The sequence below is a fragment of the Schistocerca nitens genome, chromosome 4, assembly GCF_023898315.1.
Source record: "Schistocerca nitens isolate TAMUIC-IGC-003100 chromosome 4, iqSchNite1.1, whole genome shotgun sequence".
Classification (NCBI taxonomy): domain Eukaryota; kingdom Metazoa; phylum Arthropoda; class Insecta; order Orthoptera; family Acrididae; genus Schistocerca; species Schistocerca nitens.
In genome coordinates, this window is record NC_064617.1 from 958846228 (window position 1) to 958867057 (window position 20830).

Here is a 20830-nt window from a genome sequence, read left to right on the forward strand (position 1 = left end):
GTCCTTAAAGTCACAGATTTAGATTTCCAGACAAAGATCGCAAGGCAAAATGCAAATTAATTATTCTAGTCGATCCTGTAAATTACGTTCATATGGAAATTGACAGCACAGCAGAGGAAGTGTGAGACAATCTAAGAAGAGCTTTTGAAGGCTGAGGTTTAATTAGGACAGTGGGTTTGCTAAGAGAGCTCACTACCACACAATTATATGAATATAAAAATGTTGTTGATTACGTAAACAAAATCACCTACACTTCAAATAGTGTAAGAAATATTGGATTCGATATTGCTGAAAAAGACTAGTACCTTGTTTCTAGTGGGATTAACTTATATGCATTCCCCCATGATAATGGGCTTAGACAGTTCAGGGCTACCAAATACAGGTGACAGTATAATAGTCAGGAATTACTAGAAGTTACAAATGTACAAGAATATCCCATCCAGGACAAGGAAACCACTTTATGTTGAAAGTACAAACAGAAGATATGTACTTGATGTTATAAATGCCAAGGAATGGGACATTTTGCATTGTACTGCATAGAAAAAATAAGTAGGCTACACAAGAAAAAAAGTGAGTTTTCAAAAAATCCAGAAGGGAAGGCAAGCAATCCAAGCAATAAAGGTAAGGCACGTACTGCATATTTTTCTTATGGTAAAACTGAAATTAAGAGTAGTCTGGTCCCTGGATTCCCAAAAACAAATATTGGTGTTTCAGCAGTGGATGGTTCTCTGTTACAATGTAAACTGGCAGGAAAGGTAAACTTTAACTGAAAAGTTAAAGGAGAATCATAAGATATTACAGCACTTGATGCACATTATGTGAAAAATGTTGCTACAAATTTGCTTTTAGTTAGTGAATAAGGGCAACAAGGTAATGTCTGATTTAAATGGTGCAGAAATAATCGATCAGAGCAGCAGCAGGATAGCCACAGCAAGTAAAGAAAGGGGTATACATAAATTAAACATTCTTTGAGTTGGAAATAGTTATTCAGTATATTCAACAAAAACTTTTTATGGCACTGAAGACTCCGACATCTTAATGGGAAAAGTATGACCTTGTTAAAAAGTATGGCAATGGGGATAAAGGAATGTAACAGTTGTTAACTTACCTTGTGAAATTTGCGTACAAGGAAAACAAGTAAGATTACTGAAACTTCCTGGCAGATTAAAACTGTGTGCCAGACCGAGACTCGAACTCAGGACCTTTGCCTTTCGCGGGCAAGTGGCTCTAACAACTGAGCTACCCAAGCACGACTCACACCCCATCCTCACAGCTTTACTTCTGCCAGTACCTCCGTCTCCTACCTTCCAAACTTTACAGAAGCTCTCCTGCGAACCTTGCAGAACTAGCACTCCTGAAAGAAAGAATATTGCGGAGACATGGCTTCAAGTAAGATTACTGTTTAAAAATAACTAAATATAGATCTGCCAAGCTTTAACAGCTAATACAGACAGACGTTTGTGGGCACATGGAAGAAGAATCTATAGGGTACAGTTGTTATTTCCTTACCTTGATTGGCAACTTTTTGAGATACACCCACACTTATATTCTTAGAACCACAAATTGAGCAAAATATTTGCCGGTTTTTGCACCATGGTTGAAAGACAGACTGGTAAGAAGATAAAAGTTATCAGATCAGCCACTGATACCGAATATGTCAATAAACAGTTCAGGCAACAATTGAATGAATTTGAAATCTGACAGCAATCTATAATTTGCTATAATTCTGCTCAAAACAGAGTAGCAGAACGGGATAACAGAACAACTGCAGAGGGAGCAAAGAGTGTGTTAAAGGATGCAGCTTTACCAAAATGTTGTTGGGCAGAAGCAGTATCAACTGCAGTGTTTCTAAATAACAGATCATCTACTAAAGCTGTTCCAAACTAAACTCCATACGAAGCTTGGACTGGAAAGAACCCTGATCTTGACAATCTAAAGGATTTTTCTGATATATGGCCATATACAAGTTGCTGTAAAAATTGGAAGAAATGTCTCTAAATCATATATTTTGGATACTGTGAAGTTTCCAAAGGTTACAGATGAAGACATGCATGAACATGCAAAGGAACCACTAAATTTAGAAACTGGAGAAACTGAAAAAGTTGTTCAAGAACAATTAGACATGTTTATCAACACTGAAATGGATAATGAGATCCAGGAAACTCCAGCAGCAGACGAGGTAACTTTATGGTCTTCATCAGAAATAATAAAACTTAAGCTGTATTCAGGTTATGAGATGTACAAGGCCGCTAAAACATTCAACAATGAACCTCTTACTGTTGAAGAAGCCTTGGCCTGCCCAAATGCACGTTAACTGGAAGAAAGCCATAGAAAAGGAATTAAAGTCTTTTTCCCAAAATGATATTTCTGAATTGGTTGATGCACCACAAGGAAAGAAACCATTCTGTGTGAGATGGGTCTTTAGTACTAAAATCCCAGAAGTAAAACCACATTTTAAAGCTCGTCTGTTAGTTTAATGCTGGTCTCAGACAGAGGACACAGGCTATAAAGAAACATTCTCACTCGCAGCGAAATATGCTTTGTAAGATATCTTCTGCTGCTGTAAAATAAAATTTATTAATCCACCACATGGACGCCAAGACCGCATTTCTTGATGGAGAACTGGAGGGAGAAATTTTTATGATTCCACCTGAGGAAGCCAAGAAAACTCCTCAAGAAGAGAATAAAATTTGGCGTTGCAATCAGTGCTTACATAAAACATAAGCAAGGATGAATAACAATCAGTGAGCAGCTGATCCTGGTGCGTATCACAGAAGAAATGAAAAATAAACTGTAATTTTGGCCATATTGGTTGATGATATTTTTATTCTGACAAAAAGTGGAAGCTCAATAAACAGTTTCCAGAAACAACTTCAGTATGAATTCGATATGCATGTTTTAGGTGAAGTGAAACAGTATCTCTCTATGAAGACCATAAGAAGTGACAATGGAGAACTATTGTCAATTGACCAATCAATGTAGCCTACACAAAGAGACTATTTGACAAAAATTTGGAATGAAGGATTGTAAGCCAGTTTCCACACCTGTGGAACTGAGAGTGAAGATGTCAGTAGTAGTAGTAGTAGTAGTAGTAGTAGTAGTAGTAGTAGTAGTAGTAGTTGTTGTTGTTGTAGTTGTTGTTGTCTTCAGTCCTGAGACTGGTTTGATGCAGCTCTCCATGCTACTCTATCCTGTGCAAGCTTCTTCATCTCCCAGTGCCTACTACAACCTACATCCTTCTGGATCTGCTTCGTGTATTCATCTCTTGGTCTCCCTCTACGATTTTTACCTTCCACGCTGCCCTCCAATACTAAACCGGTGGTCCCTTAATGCCTCAGAACATGTCCTACCAACTGATCCCTTCTTCTAGTCAAGTTGTGCTACAAACTCCTCTTCTTCCCAATTCTATTCAATACCTCCTCATTAGTTATATGATCTACCCATCTAATCTTCAGCATTCTTCTGTAGCACCACATTTCAAAAGCTTCTATTCTCTTCTTGTCTAAACTATTTATCGTCCATGTTTCACTTCCATACATGGCTACACTTCCCACAAATACTTTCAGAAAAGACTTCCTGACACTTAAATCTATACTCGATGTTAACAAATTTCTCATCTTCAGAAACGCTTTCCTTCCCATTGCCAGTCTACATTTTATATCCTCTCTACTTCGACCATCATCAGTTATTTTACTCCCCAAATAGCAAAACTCCTTAACTACTTTAAGTGTCTCATTTCCTAATCTAATTCCCTCAGCATCACCTGACTTAATTCGACTACATTCCATTATCCTCGTTTTGCTTCTGTTAATTGTCAGTAGTAGAGATGATAAAAGGTGTACAAAGGAAGTGCAGTATCTTACTTGGAGGCAGTGGGAAGTCTTTTATAATTAGCTCAAACTTCCAGGTCAGATACTGCCTTTGCAACTAATATTGTCAGCAAATTTTACAAAGACCCTAAAATTAAACATTGGGTTGCTGTTAAAAGAACATTCAGATATTTCAAAGGAATTGTTGATTACAAATTAAGGTAATGTAAGACAAGAACCTAGAATCTGGAGTGTTACAGTGAAGCAGATTGGGAAATTAACTGTATAACTGGCATTCTATTACAAATACCTGTTTCAAGTTGATGGGAATACCAATACCCTAGTCTTGCAAGGAGCAAAGAATAGTGCCTTTGATTCCTGATGACACTGAGTATATGCATTGTCTTTCACCATACAAAAAGTGATATTTTCAAGGAATCCAATAGGTGAAACTGAGCCACATACAATTATTGTGCTGACCTATGTGTCTTACAACAACAAGAGCACTACAAAATTAGCTCAGAACCAAATAACAAGTGTGCAATCCAAGTTCATTAATATGAGGCACCATTTTATTAGGTATCATATAAAACAAGAGGACATTACAGTAAACTATTTGTGTACTGAATAAATGTTTATCGAACAAGTCTCTCATTAAAAATAAATTCCAGAAACTGAATGACTTAACAAAATAAAGTTCCATGCATAGTGCTTTGAGGTGGTGGTGTGTTCAAGATTGCTGTCAGCAAACAAAAATATTTGTTCAGCTGTGCACTCATTAAAGTATATGTTCCTAAACAGTGTTTCTCCATCAATGGTATTTTACTGTGCAAATAAATAATTCAAAAATAACCTTCCCATTGAAAAACACAACTGCAGTTAAAGCAGAATGGTGGCAACACAGGGAGTGCACATATACAGAACCAAAACTATTTTGCTAAGAGGAATAGTGTTGATAGCTGATAAGTCAGATAAGTGTTTCCATCATATTTTACTATTTGGATAGTGGCAATACAATAAAGTCTTATAAGACAATATTACAGTACCATTCGCATTGCGTGCTGTTGCTGAAGATGAATGTAAAAAAACTGTGTTCTTACACAATGACACTATACCTCTCACATAAGGGCTAATGCAAAGTAAAAGTGCATTGTAAGTACTCCTAAACATTTCACCAGCCACTATTTGCTCTCATGTTGACATAGTTCTGTTTCTTATACTGAGAAAATGACTTGAGGGAAAGCAAATGTATCACATGAAAATGTTACCTGCAATCCAAATATGTATTTGAGTTGGAACCCATACTCACTGCCACATAAAGATTACAAAACTATGTAGTTTTTGTGACTCAACTGGCATGTTCCACATCATAATAGTATGTGGATTCAAGGTAGGCTTACACACATTCACCTAACTGCTTGTCAAAATAGCAAAAAATATATCCCAACAGGCATACAAATGAGAAGATCACAACAAATATAAAAAGTACAGACTAAACACAGAAGCCATCTCATATATATAGCCAATGTGTGTGTGTGTGTGTGTGTGTGTGTGTGTACAAATACAATGTACACACAAAGTACAGAAATAAGAATTAAATCCATGGCAACATAAGACTGAGGGAGGAAATGGTCTAAAATAATGACAGAGATCACTGGGTAGGATATGAGGAATGTAGAATAAAAGTATGGGGATGAACTGACCCCATATTAAGACAGCAGAACATTATCAGTATTAAATGTTACTGAGATAATGTACAGGTAAACTTGAAAGCTTGATAACAGTATACATTTCACCAACCAAAGTAAGAATGTAAATGAAATAATACTATATTCAGAAAATGAGAATATACACCCACTTCTAACTATTATAATATTATTCTGTGAGATGTTAAAACGACAGAGGGCATAATATAATTTGCCTAATTCTATTATCTAGGACTTAATTATGAACTGTCATTAAATCAATGCTTTAAAGTAGCATGAAAAATGTATGTACTAAGATAAAAACACTACTATTTCTATTGAAACATTACTCTGCAACATCTGAACACCTACAGGGACCACTACCAACAGCTTACAGAAAAGTAATTCCCATTTCAATTCATCCATACATAAAAGGCATCCGTGTTTATACAGCACTCTAGCCAAATACAAACTAAATCTTGTCTTGTCTTATTCTGAATCGACTACAGGAACGACGCGTGTCGTGTCCCTGATGAGTTACTGTATGATTAAAGATAAAAATTAATATTTCATATGACTTCTCCTTTAAAGACACAAGGAAAAAATGCAAATCAACATATAAACTGGTTCGTAAAGCATCAGCAGACAAACAAAAACATATTCTTTTATCGAATCATGTTACTATGTCTGTATTTGCCAGTGATTTTGCTGCAGGGCTGATTTTATTTCTTTTGTTATTCGAGAATGTTATCTTCTGCTATTACTCTGATTAAATCGCACCGTAATAAACACAGCAGCAGCAAGCAACAAAAGAGGGAACCCACAGATTTCGTCACTATTCACAGCACAACTATCTGGCGCACAGTAACAAACATTTCCGTTTTGTGTACAATACAAACTAGCCTACAAACTTTCAACAAACACGCGCGATCAACTGCAGAGAACAGTAACAGTATGAGAAAAAACTATCATTCTCAATTAACGCGCTCTTAAATCACTAAAAGGATACTCAGAATTAACATTTTTGTTGTTGGATCAAATGCCAGCACTTCTCCTTCAATTTCTTTGTTGTAACATGTTTTACAGACCACTATACTCCCAATACCGAACCATTCGTTCACTCCTGCCATATTCTGTCTCATCTTCTCTTGTTTGCTATCACGTCGCTACAGTGTTGTTAACTGTTGAGTACTAGAAAGCTTTCCAGGGCTACCATTACGAATCTACAAATACGGAAGAAGATGTTACGATTTGGTGCAATATCTATGGCGAGTTTCGTGTTTTGAATGCAAGCGCTTAATATGTAAACAAAGGATAAGGAAGCTATAAGGCATAAGTTAATAATGGCGGCATACTTGAGGGAATTCGAAGAAGAATGGCAGACACACAAGAATCGGTTTATGGAATATTTGATTACTTTAAGCGAACCCGTCCCTGTTTACTTTCAAGGTAATGTTACTCATTTTTCGGAAACCCTTTGTTTCAAGTGTCATAAGCCCTTGCGGTATATAAAATCGTTGAGAATCTGGTGTGAAACAAGCATGTGGGCTGTCAGTTGCTAATTATACCTTGTGTTTACGGTCTGCCCTAAATGTATGACACCGGCACAGTGTATTGCTCCAATACACAGTTTTAGTCGACATAATCATGCTAGTAGACTCGTCCCAGGAACTCAGATCTTCACATAGGTTAAAACACCAGTCGAAACGTAGTCGTGGAACATTTTCGCAATTCCTCCTGCGTTCTTGAAAATTATAACAGTCCAAATGCGAGTTAGAGAACTAGCGACCCCCCCCCCCCCCACACTCACACACACAAAAAAAAAACTATGTAGGTTCTGTATGTTTAAGTGGAAGACCAACAACAAAAATAAAAGTCAACAATCATCAGACCAATATGGTATAGTTCTACATCTTTATACGCGTCATTTTTTGTATTAGGTGTAATTAGCAGCGAAAATCATTGATGAAATCACACAACACATACTGTGACGGCAGAAAATTTAAATGTTATGATTTTTGTATCATCATGCACATAACATTCCGTGCCATGTGTTTTTATTATTATTATTATTATTATTATTATTATTATTTTTATTTTTTTTTTTAATACCATCAGTAGTTCCCATCCATATTCTGTATCCCTTTTGCAAGCTCTGTTGGGTACTATTTTTCAAGTTAACTCATTAGTTGCTATAAAACATACATTCCAAGTCATTGATTCCATAAAAGTGTTAACAAATCTCTTCTCTCAGATTAGTAACAGCTTAAGGAGGTTAAACCCTCATGTCAAATATTCATTTTTTTAGCGGCAATGGCATACAACCCGTTTACTAACTTGTCAACAAGTTTTGCCCTGTAATTTTCCTCTTTCACACATTCTCAAATATGTATGTGTAAAGTAAGTTTTTTTACATTCACTCATTATATGGTACATGTTTCCAGTTAAAAGGTAACAACTTCTGAAATCATAGAAGCATCTCACATAAACTTATTGAAATATATACATCTTCCTCCTCCCTTCTGACTCTCTCAGTAAAATTAGGATTTGTCATTTTGATAATAGGTGTAGTCATTATGTATTTCTTTAAAGCACCTGGTGTCTTCAAGAAGATTAATAATCCACAATGCTGTATCATTTTCTTTTGTGCCCCCATTTTATTGGTGGACAAGCAGCATTATTGGATTTTAGCAACTGTTTTCGTTTGAGGCTAGCTATTACATCTTTCGTGTATCCTCTTGTGCATAAATTTAACATTTAGCCATTCGGCATGTCCATCAGCTGAGTGCACCATGAGAGTAGTTTGCTTTTTCTTTATGTGCGTATTATAAACTTCTGCTAGCACGCATTCGATTTAATTCAACCAATCAACTTGATTCCTTTTCACTTTTGAACATGTCATATTATCAGTCCGTTATGTCGTGCAGTTTTGCTGCCTGTGACAAACAATTCTTTAATTGAATTAGTTCTTCAGTTGTTGCTTCTTCAGTATGCAAGTTAAATATCAGTGGTGGTGGTAAGTGCTCCAGCCTTACTCCTTCCCTAATAGTGTCATGTTGCACCCCTTTGTCAGAGAGATAAAGAGGATTATTTAGTACTAGTCATTGGCTTTGACCAGTGACAAAGCAACATGACAAACATTGTAAAGAAAGTGGGGACTATAATGTGATTAAAAGGTGATCCCCCTCCCTCCCCAAGCAGGCTAAGCTACAGATCAGTCTGTCACAACAACCAAGTTGTCTGCTTTTTGTTGGCTTCGCCAACTTGCAATGAAATTTTCACCCTCCAACCCAATATTGATATTGGGCTAAGGTACAAATCAGCCTATCACCACAACAGGCTTTTTGCTTTCGCGTCCATTAGCTTTGCCAACTCACTGCCAAACAGGCACTTTCGTACCTAAAATAGACTTAAGGGTTAATTACAGATAAGTCTCTCACCACAAGGTTTCTTCCTTTTATATTTAATGGCTTTGCCAACTAACAATGACTGAAAATATGTATCAACAGGTGGCATCAAAGCAGCCATTCACATCAGTGGCCAAAGCCAATGATTAGTATTGAATAGGTCTCTTGACCATCTCGGAAATACTATTTTGATTTGCTCCATTTGCAGAGGATGGATCCACCTTCTTTCTCTGTAGTTGATGCTGCAGTGCCCAAGAATGGGAATCATTTTATTCCAGTCCACATTTTCAAAAGCCAGCTCCATATATATGAATAGAGTCCGCAGCTCGTGTCCTTGCGGTAGCGTTCTCGCTTCCTGCGCACGGGGTCCCGGGTTCGATTCCCGGCGGGGTCAGAGATTTTCTCTACCTCGTGATGACTGGGTGTTGTGTGTTCATCATCATTGACGTGCAAGTCGCCGAAGTGGCGTCAACTAAAAAGGACTTGCGATACGGCGGCCGAACTTCTCCGCAAGGGGCCTCCCGGCCAACAATGCCATACGATCATTTCATATATATGAATACAGTGTTTGTTTCTGTTTTTCTCTAAATCTGCCCGTTATTGTTAGCCATAGTACTGAAATTATATCTTGAATGCTCCTACTTCTACTGGAACAAAGTTATTCCCCTCTTTATCTACTTTCAGTATCATATTCCTGTCTTTGATAAAGTACTCTGGTAATCGTTCTTGACGCATGTTGTACCAGGTTAATTCTGGGATAGTTTTCACATATATCTGCTCTTGCTTTCTTAGGAAATGTATTAAGCCTCTACTCCCCCAAAACATGCTGGAACTCTTCCCTTCATGAGCTTGTATAATTCTTGCTCTAGTGTCCATAAGAATGAGGATGGTGGTTCATCAAAAATTGAAGATCTATAACTTCATATTTAATGCAAAGATTTTTGAAATTCATAAATATGAATTCACTGCCTCTGTCATCCCCTAGTGCAGTGTAATAATTTCCCCTGGGCAACTATGAAGCTTTTGTGGACACTTTTTCCATTTTCTCACACTTTATGCTATTTCATTTCTGTTTAATCTTTCTTATTTTTAATTGCTGTGCTTCTAAAAATGTTTGTTCAGAAGTCTATGTACAGCATTTGGGTTACTGTGTTTCAATTTTTTTTCCATCTCATGATGTATTTCCAGCTTTTCATTATTAGCTATTCTAGGGAGGCTATCCAGAAGGTAATCTTTGTTAGACTGTGAATGAAAAATAACAATAGTTGAAGGAAATGTATTATAAAAATCTGAAAACAATACCTTTATTTCTGTATATCATTTTAGTACAATGTCACCATTTGGATTTAAACTTTTGCCATACCTTTTTAATGAGTTGACAAATTTTCTCTGCACAAAATTGTGCCACCTGAAATTGCAGCCAACCCATGAAAAACCTAGGAATTGTTCCTCGGAGCCAAAGTGTTATGAGCCAAGCCATTTTCTCATGTGCATAAGAAAGTGGAAATCACTGGGAGCAAACTAGGATCTGTAGGGCATACGTCCAAAAACATGACATTTGAACTGGCACAATACTTTAGTGTTCGCCAGATAGTGTCTTGCAAAACAAACCACCAGTAGTTGAGAAACCATGGCACTTGTTTTGAATGGATCTTCTCTTTTTTCTGAATGTCTCATAGTAGGCTTGAGAATTAATTATCCTTCCACAGCACAACATCCACAAACAAGGTTGCCTTATTGTCCCAAAAAACAGTTGCCAACCTTTATGGTTGGCAGAGTTTGGCATACTTCTGTGATATATTAAGGTAGTACAACCCTAACCATTCACTGCTGTTTTGTTTCCACTTTAGCAAAGGGAACACATGTTGGTCACTGGCCATGATTCTGACACAATGTGCACAATATTTATTTCTCAATAATTTCACTTCTCGTGATTTATATTATTGATGTTCACTTACAGCATTATTGAATTTTAGTTGTTTGTTAATTCCTTGTTGGCATCTGTTTGTTAATTCCTTGTTGGCATCTACTTTGAATGGCTTTCCTTATTGGTCCTTATACTTTTTATGCTGCATTTACTACACCTCTTTTGAGGTTATTCTATTAGTTTTCCGTGCCAGCAACTCCTTGAAGTGTCATTTTTTTTTTTTTTTTTTTTTTTTTTGCCACATGTTCTTCCTAGGTGATCTGTTTTCTTTAATTTGTCTGGCATCAGAACAGTTGAGAGCCATTCTGTGCACCTGCCTCATTTAAAGTTGTTATCACGCATTCAGATTTCTACATGGAACACTATTTTTTTGTTTCATCAAATGTAGTTTTATGTTTATTCAATAGGCTGATTGCAGCAACCAAGTATTTTTCTGTATCATAATTTTTATTAATGTGCCATTGGTACTCTACATAAAGTTAAGAAACGGTATGCATTGATTCATTATTATTGTTTCTACTCTTTTAAGGAATGCTGCTTTCAAGACTGTGCGTAACCAATAAAAGATAATCAGATGCAGAATGTCTTTCTTCTTGGGTAAATGGGAAGCAAGTTTTATCTCTTATCTGCCTTGGATCCAACCTGGTTTGCTATCTGTGTAGTGCTAAATTTTATGAAATGCCCACGGGCCCTGCAGTGTTTTCAAAAGTGTCTATTCTCGTTATGGAACATTTTGAGGAATGTGGCCTAATTCTGGTCCCCTTTGCTCGTCTTCATTGTATAATTCTGTTGATCGCCACGCGCTGTTAAAGCTCTTCAGTTTCTCACTCATATGAGTAGCATGCACCCTAACATCCACTTCACATTGTAATGGAGACAGAAGGCAAGCTGCTGCAATTAGAGATTTTGGTAGAATATAAACCAGATCCAGGCAACTCGGCCGCTCGGTATACCGCAAGTCAGTGAACACCACCATACATCTCAGAAAAGGGCAATTTATAACTAATTCTGAGAAAGACAATGTGGATTATGAGATAAAATAATTATAGTATGGTATCATAAAATACCACTGAAGAGATCAAGATACTAAGTTAATCCTTTTCAAGAAACACACATGAAGATCTTCAGAAATTACAAAAATATCCACCAGTTGTACTTCTTCCTCTCTGCGGATTGCCTCTTGCAAAATAGATACATTGCTGGGCAGACAAGACATTATTCCTATTTTACTACCACCAAAGAAGGTTAAAGAGGACCTGCACCTTGTTAAAGGCAATCTTTACTTCAGGGTCCACATAATTTACATAATCCCTTCTCAGTTCAGAAGTGACTACATTGTTCACATTGTCTCTACAGTTCCCTAACATTGTGCAGAACACCAACTGTGCATTAAAAATTGTAATTTAGAAAAATCTAAAGTTGCTAACCACAGCCTCACAAATTGAGCTCTCAGCTTTAAGAAACAACAGGAAAATGCACATGTCCAACAGGTATCAAGATGATCTTGGACAGCATGACAGCGGCCAACTGTTCTTGGTAAAGACAGTGGGGGTGACTGTCAAAATCTCTAATGTGATGTAGCAAGAATGAAAAATATTTTATACTTTGGTGCCATCTGTCCCAGCCTTTATCCTCCAACTTTTTCTTCATACTTGTCATCAACGAATGAAACATTTGTTCATTTATTCTTAGAATACTGAGAATGGATGACGGGAGCACAAAGCTGCGCTTAAACCTTTGTATGTCTGATCATACAGCTTCACTGTAACAAAATAGAAATGTTAAAATTTTAACATTGGTATTGACCAAAATAGAAATCTGCCCCTATCAAACCTAATAAATCTGTTTAAATAACAGTGAGTAGATTGGGTTACATGAAAACTACACTAGTGGCAGTGAGCAGGTAGAAATTTCTAACAGTATCATACCTAAAAGCAAATTTGCAAATACTCCAGCAGCTGAATTACAATCTCTGTCACTCTGTTCATAGCATAGTTTCTAAGCTGGTGTGTGTGTGTGTGTGTGTGTGTGTGTGTGTGTGTGTGTATTAGTTTCTAGAGGGAAACATTCCACGTAGGAAAAATATATCCAAAAAACAAAGATGATGTGACTTACCAAATGAAAGTGCTGGCAGGTCGACAGACACACAAACGAACACAAACATACACACAAAATTCAAGCTTTCGCAACAAACTGTTGCCTCATCAGGAAAGAGGGAAGGAGAGGGAAAGACAAAAGGATGTGGGTTTTAAGGGAGAGGGTAAGGAGTCATTCCAATCCCGGGAGCGGAAGGACTTACCTTAGGGGGAAAAAAGGACGGGTATACACTCGCGCGCACACACACACACATATCCATCCACACATATACAGACACAAGCAGACATATTTAAAGACAAAGAGTTTGGGCAAAGATGTCAGTCGAGGCGGAAGTGAAGAGGCAAAGATGATGTTGAATGACAGGTGAGTTATGAGTGGCGGCAACTTGAAATTAGCGGAGGTTGAGGCCTGGTGGGTAACGGGAAGAGAGGATACATTGAAGAGCAAGTTCCCATCTCCGGAGTTCGGATAGGTTGGTGTTGGTGGGAAGTATCCAGATAACCCGGACGGTGTAACACTGTGCCAAGATGTGCTGGCCGTGCACCAAGGCATGTTTAGCCACAGGGTGATCCTCATTACCAACAAACACTGTCTGCCTGTGTCCATTCATGCGAATGGACAGTTTGTTGCTGGTCATTCCCACATAGAATGCATCACAGTGTAGGCAGGTCAGTTGGTAAATCACGTGGGTGCTTTCACATGTGGCTCTGCCTTTGATCGTGTACACCTTCCGGGTTACAGGACTGGAGTAGGTGGTGGTGGGAGGGTGCATGGGACAGGTTTTATACCGGGGGCGGTTACAAGGGTAGGAGCCAGAGGGTAGGGAAGGTGGTTTGGGGATTTCATAGGGATGAACTAAGAGGTTACGAACGTTAGGTGGACGGCGGAAAGACACTCTTGGTGGAGTGGGGAGGATTTCATGAAGGATGGATCTCATTTCAGGGCAGGATTTGAGGAAGTCGTATCCCTGCTGGAGAGCCACATTCAGAGTCTGATCCAGTCCCGGAAAGTATCCTGTCACAAGTGGGGCACTTTTTTGTGGTTCTTCTGTGGGGGATTCTGGGTTCGAGGGGATGAGGAAGTGGCTCTGGTTATTTGCTTCTGTACCAGGTCGGGAGGGTAGTTGCGAGATGCGAAAGCTGTTGTCAGGTTGTTGGTGTAATGGTTCAGGGATTCCGGACTGGAGCAGATTCGTTTGCCACGAAGACCTAGGCTGTAGGGAAGGGACCGTTTGATGTGGAATGGGTGGCAGCTGTCATAATGGAGGTACTGTTGCTTGTTGGTGGGTTTGATGTGGACGGACGTGTGAAGCTGGCCATTGGACAGGTGGAGGTCAACGTCAAGGAAAGTGGCATGGGATTTGGAGTAGGACCAGGTGAATCTGATGGAACCAAAGGAGTTGAGGTTGGAGAGGAAATTCTGGAGTTCTTCTTCACTGTGAGTCCAGATCATGAAGATGTCATCAATAAATCTGTACCAAACTTTGGGTTGGCAGGCCTGGGTATCCAAGAAGGCTTCCTCTAAGCGACCCATGAATAGGTTGGCGTACGAGGGGGCCAAGGGGGACAAGGGTTCCACGACCGTGGTACTTGATCGTCGGGAGTATGTGGCTGAGGGACTGCGTCAGCTTGCAGACAACACCACATACAAAGTTTGCCAAGGTAACCCCATTCCCGACGTCCAGGCGGAGCTTCAAGGAATCCTCAGAACCTTAGGCCCCCTGCAAAACCTTTCACCTGACTCCATCAACCTCCTGACCCCACCGACACCCCACACCCCTACCTTCTACCTTCTTCCTAAAATCCACAAACCCAATCATCCCGGCCGCCCCATTGTAGCTGGTTACCAAGCCCCCACAGAACGTATCTCTGCCTACGTAGATCAACACCTTCAACCCATTACATTCCTTCATCAAAGACACCAACCACTTTCTCGAACGCCTGGAATCCTTACCCAATCTGTTACCCCCGGAAACCATCCTTGTAACCATTGATGCCACTTCCTTATACACAAATATTCCTCACGTCCAGGGCCTCGCTGCGATGGAACATTTCCTTTCACGCTGATCACCTGCCACCCTACCTAATAATACAGTATATGTGTGGCCCCCCAGGGGATCCACAACTCTTTTGTGGATACGTGCGTAGCGAGCACGGGACCCCGAGCTGATGTGGCCTTCCTTCCTTTCCGGGCTGCATACCTTCCCTTTCCGCATCCTTCCCCATCCCCCATCTTCGCCCCCCCCCCCCTCACCTCTGGCTCTTTCCTTCCTTTTCTCCCCCTCTGGGGGAATGGTTTGTGCCTACGTCCGGAGACGGACGCTTGTAAATGTACCACATTCTTCGCCTTCCTTACTTGTAAGTCTTCGTTCTTCCTTTGTCCTTCTCTTTTCCTTACCTCTTCTCTCTACCCTTTTCTCCGCTGCGCCGTTTGAGACCTCTTTTTTCCTTTCCCTTTCCCTTTCTCTTTCTTCCTCCCTGTGCGTGTCTGAAGGCCGACCCACGCACTTCCATGCGTAGCCGGTGACGGGGTAACGCGTAATTCCCCGCCCCGGGTAGACAGGTAGGACACGTACGTACCCCCTGGTAACGGCCAGGCCCAGGGAGGGGTGATTACCCGAGCTGATACCTTCCGAAAGTGCCGATTGGTCCCTCCGTCCGTTTGTCGGGAGGTGTGACCTGAGGTGTGAACAATCACCTAAGGCGGGAGTGCCCTCAGAGAGGGCCCCCACAAGGGAGGAGCGCGCCATCGGAGACGCCGGTAATCATGGGGGATTCTTCCGCAATGGTTTCCTCACCTTCCACTATGTCTGCTCACAAACGTAAGTTCACTGAGTCTCAACCACAGTCAGTTCTTCCATCGTTGCCACAGTTCCTTGTTGTTTCTCGGTCTGTCGAAGGTCACGACTTCTCCACAGTCAACCCTTTCATTATTCAGAAAGGTGTCGACGCAATTGCTGGTCCTGTAAAGTCTTGTTCCAGATTACGGAATGGCACCCTGTTGTTAGAAACACACAGTGCCCTCCAGGCACAAAAATTGCTGCGTACCTCACTACTACACACTTTCCCTGTCCGGGTGGAACCGCACCATACCTTAAATTCCTCGCGTGGAGTAGTTTATACACGCTCCCTCGATGGACTGTCTGACGAAGAAATTCAGCACTACCTGTCAGACCAGGGCGTAACGGCTGTTCATAGGGTTATGAAAAGGGTTGACACGAAGATCATTCCAACCCGCACTGTCTTTTTGACATTTGACAAAGTGCAACTCCCATCGAAAATCAAAGCAGGCTATGAGATAATTTCCGTTCGTCCTTACGTCCCAAACCCTACGCGTTGCTATCGGTGCCAGCGATTCAATCACACCAGCCAGTCCTGTTCTAATCCGGCCAAATGTGTTACGTGTGGCAGGGATGCCCATGAGGGTGCTTGTCCACCTCCATCCCCTCGCTGCATCAACTGTATGGGTGACCACGCTGCTTCCTCTAGAGATTGCCCAGTTTTTAAGGACGAAAAGCTCATCCAGGAAATAAAGAGTGAAGGAAAAGGTGTCGACCTTTGCTGCTCGGAAATTATTCGCCAGTCGACAGCCCACCGTGCCTCAGACAGGCAAATACAGCACTGTCCTTGCTTCTCCTCGGCCAACAAAGGAGGCGGCCACGCAGACTTGCGACCTCACCTTTAGTGCCACGGTCGTCCGATCGGCCAGCGCAAAGATCGCCCGTTCAACTTCACCACTTTCGCCTGCCCACTCTTTGGCTCACCCTTCTTCGGGTTCTGCTAAATCTCGAGCCCAAAAGTCAGACACCAAGTCTTCGAAGAAAGAGCATACTCGTGAAGAGTTTTTACGTACGGCAACTTCACCACCATCGGTTCCTCCTTCCTCTAAACCTCATACTTCCAAGAAGGCTACAAAGAAACCCAGTTCCTCTCCTTCTCCGCCAAGGCGTGTCCCATCCACAGCGCCACCTGGCGGAAATCGCCCGCGGCCGTCTTCTGTGTCGCCGAGGCGCACTGCTGGTGGCCGGTCAACCGGCCGATCGCTGGTGGCAGGAGCTGCTCCTGACCAACCTATGGATCAGGATCTTCTGCCTTCGGCTGAATGCCATTCCATGCTGTCGGTCGCAAGCTCTGAGCAGTCGTTGAGTTGACAGCACCCTTGGTCACATTCCTCCATTTTCTGTTCACCCTATGTCCATTATCCACTGGAATATCCGCGGCATTCGAGCCAATCGGGATGAATTGTCGATCCTCTTACGATCCTACTCGCCGGTCATCTTCTGTCTTCAGGAAACAAAGCTGCGTCCTAATGACCGCTTTGTTCTCCCTCATTTTCAGTCCGTCCGATATGACCTCCCCTCTGTGGAAGGCACTCCAGCCCATGGAGGACTCATGATTCTTCTCCATGATACTCTCCATTATCATCCAATCCCCTTAGACAGTTCCTTCCAAGCTGTCGCCGTCCGTCTTTCCCTTTCTGGATACACGTTCTCTCTTTGTACTGTATACATTCCATCATCCACACCGATGGCACGAGCTGATCTCCTTCATCTTCTTGGTCAGCTTCCACCCCCCTATTTGCTGGTTGGGGACTTCAATGCCCACCACCCGCTTTGGGGATCTCCACATCCTTGTCCACGTGGCTCACTATTGCTAGACGTCTTCCACCAAGCGGATCTAGTTTGCCTCAACACTGGGGTCCCCACGTTTTTGTCTGCCTCCACGACAAATTTATCTCATTTGGACCTTGCGATCGGTACTGTTCCGCTTGCTCGGCGCTTCGAATGGTTCGCCCTTGATGATACACACTCGAGTGACCACTTTCCATGTGTCCTTAGGCTGCAGCCTCAACTGCCATATATGCGCCCGCGACGCTGGAAGTTTGCCCAAGCCGATTGGACACTTTTTTCGTCTCTAGCGACATTCGATGACCGTCGCTTTCCCAGCGTCGACGATGAGGTCACACATTTTACCGACGTTATTCTTACAGCTGCGGAACGTTCAATACCACGCACCTCCGAATTGCCCCGGCGCCCCCCAGTTCCTTGGTGGACCAAGGCATGCCGTGACGCAATCCGTGAGCGGCGACGTGCTCTTCGCATTTTCCGTCACCATCCTACTTTGGCAAACTGTATCCGCTATAAGCAACTCCGTGCGCGATGCCGTCGCGTCATCCGTGATAGCAAGAAGGCAAGCTGGCAATTCTTTATTAGCTCCTTTAACACCTTCACTCCCTCCTCGGAAGTTTGGAGTCGGCTTCGACGGTTCTCAGGCGCGCCTAGTTTCTCCCCGGTCTCTGGGCTCACTGTCGCGCATGATACCTTAGTGGACCCCGTCGCAATTTCTAACTCATTGGGTCAGCACTTTGCTGAGATTTCGAGCTCTTCACATTACCCGCCAGCGTTTCTCCCGAAGAAACGTGCAGCGGAAGTGCGACCTCTTGCTTTCTCCTCTCAAAATCGCGAAAGCTACAATACTGTTTTCTCCATGCGGGAACTCCAACATGCCCTCTCTTCTTCTCGCTCCTCCGCCCCTGGATCGGATGGTATCCATGTCCAAATGTTGCTGCATTTATCAACCCATAGTCTGCGTTACCTCCTTCGCCTTTATAATCGAATTTGGACCGACAGTACCTTTCCCAGACGATGGCGGGAAGCTATCGTCGTTCCCATTCCGAAACCTGGAAAGGACAAACATCTCCCCTCTAGCTATCGCCCCATTTCTCTCACGAGTAGTGTCTGTAAGATTTTGGAGCGTATGGTGAATTACCGTTTAGCTTGGTGGCTGGAATCACGCAGTCTTTTAACACCTGCCCAATGCGGATTCCGAAAGCATCGCTCTGCAGTTGACCATCTTGTTGCTCTCTCCACTTATATCATGAACAATTTTCTCCGGAAACGCCAAACGGTAGCAATATTTTTTGATCTGGAGAGAGCATACGATACCTGTTGGAGGACAGGCATCCTCCGCACACTGTTCTCTTGGGGCTTTCGAGGCCGGCTGCCCCTTTTTCTTCGCGAATTTATGGCAGAGCGAACATTTAGGGTGCGGGTGAACACTACTCTCTCCCGTACTTTCTCTCAAGAAAACGGGGTACCCCAGGGCTCCGTGCTGAGTGTTGTACTGTTTGCCATCGCTATAAATCCAATTATGGATTGTCTCCTTCCTGACGTCTCGGGCTCCCTCTTTGTGGACGATTTTGCGATCTACTACAGCTCTCAACGGACCAGCCTTCTTGAACGCCGTCTTCAAGGATGTCTCGATCGCCTCCACTCTTGGAGCCTCGAAACCGGCTTCAGTTTTTCTCCCAGTAAGACCGTTTGTATTAATTTTTGGCGACGTAAGGAGTTTCTTCCGCCCTCCTTACATCTAGGTCCTGTGAACCTTCCGTTTTCAGACGTCACTAACTTCTTGGGTCTTATGTTTGACAGAAAACTGTGCTGGTCCTCCCACGTTTCCTATCTTTCGGCTCGCTGTCTGCGAACGCTCAACACCCTCCGCGTCCTGAATGGTACCTCCTGGGGAGCGGACCGAGTGGTCCTTCTCCGCCTCTATCGCGCCTTAGTGCGCTCGAAATTGGACTATGGAAGCATAGTCTACTCCTCTGCTCGGCCGTCTATTCTTCAGCGTCTCGACTCTATCCACCACCGTGGATTACGTTTAGCGTCTGGAGCTTTTTACACTAGCCCTGTGGAAAGCCTTTATGCTGAGACTGCTGAACCTCCACTGTCCAATCGGCGAGCGGTCCTTCTGAGCCGTTATGCTAGCCATCTGTCTTCCATGCCTGCTAATCCAGCCCATGACCCTTTTTTCGACGCCTCCTTTGATGTAGGGTATGCAGGCCGCTCCTCCTCCCTACTACCCCCGGGAGTCCGCTTCCGTCAACTGCTCCATTCTCTTTCCTTCCACTTTCCTAAAACCTTCTTGACAACTTGGGGTACAGCACCGCCTTGGCTCCGTCCCCGGATCTGTCTGCTCCGTGATCTTTGTCAATTTCCCAAGGAAGGTACACCTTCACTTGTTTATCGTCGGGCATTTGCTGCTCTATGTGCACAAATGACGGACGCCACCTTTATTTACACCGACGGCTCGAAAACATCGTTGGGTGTAGGGAGTGCCTATATTGTTGGCGACGCCCCAAATCACTTTCGGCTTCCCGACCAGTGTTCGGTTTATACTGCGGAGCTTTTCGCTGTTCTCCAGGCTGTCCACTACATCCGCCGCCATCAGTGTATACAGTACGTAATCTGCTCGGATTCTCTCAGCTCTCTCCTCAGTCTCCAAGCTCTTTATCCTGTGCACCCTCTGGTCCACCGGATTCAGGACTGTCTGCGCTCGCTCCACCTGGGGGGCGTCTCGGTGGCGTTCCTCTGGCTCCCGGGACACGCTGGTATCTGTGGGAATGAGGCGGCCGATATAGCGGCCAAGGCTGCAGTCTCTCTTCCCCGGCCAGCTATTCAGTCGCTTCCCTTCACCGATCTACAGAGCGGTTTATGTCGCAAAGTTGCTCATTTATGGCTTGAACATTGGTCAACACTTCCCCGAAATAAATTGCGGGAAGTGAAAGCCCTTCCTTGCGCTTGGACCTCTTCCTCCCGAACGCGTCGTCGGGAGGAGGTGATTTTAGCTAGACTCCGGATAGGGCACTGTCTTTTTAGCCATCGACATCTTTTAAGCGGCGATCCTCCCCCACTCTGTCCCCACTGCTCTCAGCTGTGGACGGTAAGACACCTTTTAATTGAATGCCCCTATTTTAATCCGTTACGCTCCCGTCTCCAGCTATCGCCTGATCTATCGTCGATTTTAGCAGATGACACGCGCTCAGCCGACCGCATTCTCCAGTTTATTAGTGACAGTGAAATGACGTCAGTCATTTGAAGTTTTATCGGGGACCATCAACCCCTCT

General features: G+C 42.7%; 2 protein-coding genes across 2 annotated transcripts in view; one reads left to right on the plus strand and one right to left on the minus strand.

The window, feature by feature from the left end:
* LOC126253637 (protein LSM12 homolog) overlaps positions 1 to 6661 on the minus strand; it is a 28725-nt gene extending 22064 nt beyond the window's left edge. Inside the window, exon 1 of the mRNA XM_049955124.1 lies at positions 6504 to 6661. Within this exon, the coding sequence (XP_049811081.1) occupies positions 6504 to 6636 (133 nt within the window). The 5' untranslated portion in view covers positions 6637 to 6661. The remainder of the gene's footprint in view (positions 1 to 6503) is intronic.
* Positions 6662 to 6729: 68 nt separating this feature from the next.
* LOC126253636 (E3 SUMO-protein ligase NSE2-like) overlaps positions 6730 to 20830 on the plus strand; it is a 67872-nt gene continuing 53771 nt past the window's right edge. Inside the window, exon 1 of the mRNA XM_049955122.1 lies at positions 6730 to 6943. Coding sequence (XP_049811079.1) covers positions 6838 to 6943 — 106 coding nt within the window. The 5' untranslated portion in view covers positions 6730 to 6837. The remainder of the gene's footprint in view (positions 6944 to 20830) is intronic.